The sequence below is a fragment of the Octopus bimaculoides genome, chromosome 3 (genome assembly GCF_001194135.2).
Source record: "Octopus bimaculoides isolate UCB-OBI-ISO-001 chromosome 3, ASM119413v2, whole genome shotgun sequence".
Classification (NCBI taxonomy): Eukaryota; Metazoa; Mollusca; class Cephalopoda; order Octopoda; family Octopodidae; genus Octopus; species Octopus bimaculoides.
This window is the reverse complement of record NC_068983.1, coordinates 135,857,722-135,860,055: the sequence shown is the minus strand read 5'-3', so window position 1 is coordinate 135,860,055 and position 2,334 is coordinate 135,857,722. Positions and strand designations below refer to the sequence as shown.

At 35.0% G+C, this 2,334-nt stretch overlaps 1 protein-coding gene across 1 annotated transcript in view; it reads right to left on the bottom strand.

Moving 5' to 3' along the window:
* The window catches only part of LOC106872366 (peroxiredoxin-5, mitochondrial), a 19,302-nt gene extending 18,776 nt beyond the window's left edge, over nucleotides 1-526 (bottom strand). The window contains exon 1 of the mRNA XM_014919338.2: nucleotides 386-526. Within this exon, the coding sequence (XP_014774824.1) occupies nucleotides 386-400 (15 nt within the window). The 5' untranslated portion in view covers nucleotides 401-526. The remainder of the gene's footprint in view (nucleotides 1-385) is intronic.
* Nucleotides 527-2,334: the final 1,808 nt, after the last annotated feature.

Genomic DNA, 2,334 nt, shown 5'->3' with positions numbered 1-2,334 from the left:
ACTTTTTGTAGCATATTTTATACAGATGAATCAGCCCTGGTGGCAAAATAAATGAAAATTATCATTAACTGCATATTATTGAATACCTTTTTCTTTTGGTTTGCATATATTTACGTAATTCTGTCTATACTATATATATCTATATCTCTATATATATATAGCAAGAGAAAGTGATATCCGTGAAGAACCATTATAGCCATTTAAAAACAATAAAAAACTGCTATATTAATTTTTCATTTATCTCCTAATATTCATCGTCCCATTGATTTTATAGGAACCTGGCAGGCGTGAAGTGGATTCGATCCACTTTACCCATATTTGAATACAATTTCGTAAATACGTGCACAAACATATATATATCAATAAATACATGAGCTTTACTTACCTTTATGGCACCCATCGTATTTTGGCTAATTTGCTTTTCTCTCACGAATGTGGAACTGAAGAAAACATAACTCCTGGCAGAAAAGTGCAAAACGAAGAGATAAAATCAGAGCGTACCTTTACAGGCTCTATCAACCAGAAACGTTATTTTTGGTACCTCAGACGTAGCAACTTCCGATTATGAAGGATGGGACCAGTGACAGACAATTCTCAGGGTCTTGATCCAAAACTTTAGTGTTCCAGTTTCCAGATGAATATATACTCTTGAGAAAGGTATTAACACTATCGATGTCTATTTTCCACTCAGTTATATTTGATGTTTCAAACTTGAGTGAAGAAATATCCAATATTTTCTATTCTTTTTTGTGAACCCAACAATTTAGGGACTCTAAGGTTCGCACTCTGTTGTCATTTTCAGGTAATCGTTTTGTTTGTTGTTGTTGTTGGGTTGGTCTGAATGCAGGGTTTGCGCCCATGGCCTCAACATGACTGGTATGATCAATATGGCTGATGTTCTGGAACAACTTCAAGTTGGCCATTACAGAAATTCCAAAGGATTGATATTCTACTGAGGAAGGGTGTGTAGTTGTTAGTACAACGGTGGTAGTAACAGACATAATATGGCTGACAAGAGAGGAAGACAAGTTCAGTCAGGTGGACAAAGACTAAGCGAGTACCAGAATAGTCAGTTCTGAGGAACAGAGGCCACTGTTGTTGAGATAGAAAAGACAGAATGAGTTTCCTTGTGGGCCAAAGATTTGTGTTTTGATGAGAAACTTCATGTTAATCAGTTGAGTGGTCTTATTTTTAGATGAAAATTGAGAAAATAGAAAAATGACATTAAAAGTTATAAGATTAATTTTCCAAAGTCAATTAAAAATATATCGGCAATGATTCAACATCAGTGTATTCTTGATAGCGCTGTCTTAAATCATGAGTACATTCAACAGTTACCAAAAGGCTCCATGAATCTAGGAGTCCAATATAAAAATATGCATGCTGTGGTTTGCTGTCAATAAATAAATGCTATAGGCTCTGCACATTTCTTTGCCCAGTGGCCTATATGATGCTGCTATGACTACCCTGGATACTAATGTTATGTATTTCCACTTTGGTAACAGTTGGCCTTGTGCACTACAGCAACTCTTTCTGTACATCACTGCTCTGAGATCAACTTTTCTTTCTATATCTCCAACATCAACATTGTGGTTTTTTCCATGTTATCTACTGTAGATTACAAAACTTTGATTAAATAATCTTCAAAAATATTATCAATGTTCAACTCTACAATAAATATTCATCATGCCAGCATGGTAGTTTAGGCTTGAAGATTTTAGTGAATGTTGTCCTCTCCACATTTCTTGAATCAGTTCACATGTTTGGCATCCTGATCAGTGAACTCTTGTCAAATCTGGAGACTACATCGATTGCTGGGACAGGAGACATAACATCTGACTTTCAGATATAAGATAGGAGAATAGAATGGCATACTGTTTGATAGTTTGTTACAGAAAGTTGACATGTATGCTTCAAGTTATTAACAGCCTAAGAGTGTTCTTTAACAATCTAGTTAGAGTTACCAGTTGCCAGTCAAGGAACTTTGTTATTATCTCTGGAATAGCTTCATATTGATTGCTAATGCATTATAGTGTATGCATATTAAATGATGAAATTAGATGTCATTGTGACAGGTGAATGAATGCTTGGACCATGATGCTATAACTTGTAAGTATAATGCCAATACATCACACCAGACATACTACAATCAATGTGTTCAAAACGATCCTTTGAAAACTGTGCTGTCATGTATATACTGGAGTTTATAGGGTTGTATTAGTCAAATGTAAAAAGACTAGATGGTCTGCCTTGGAGACAGGATCAGTGTCTCATATAGTATACCACAGTAACACATTTGTGCAAATATGTTATACCTTCATCAATTGATATATT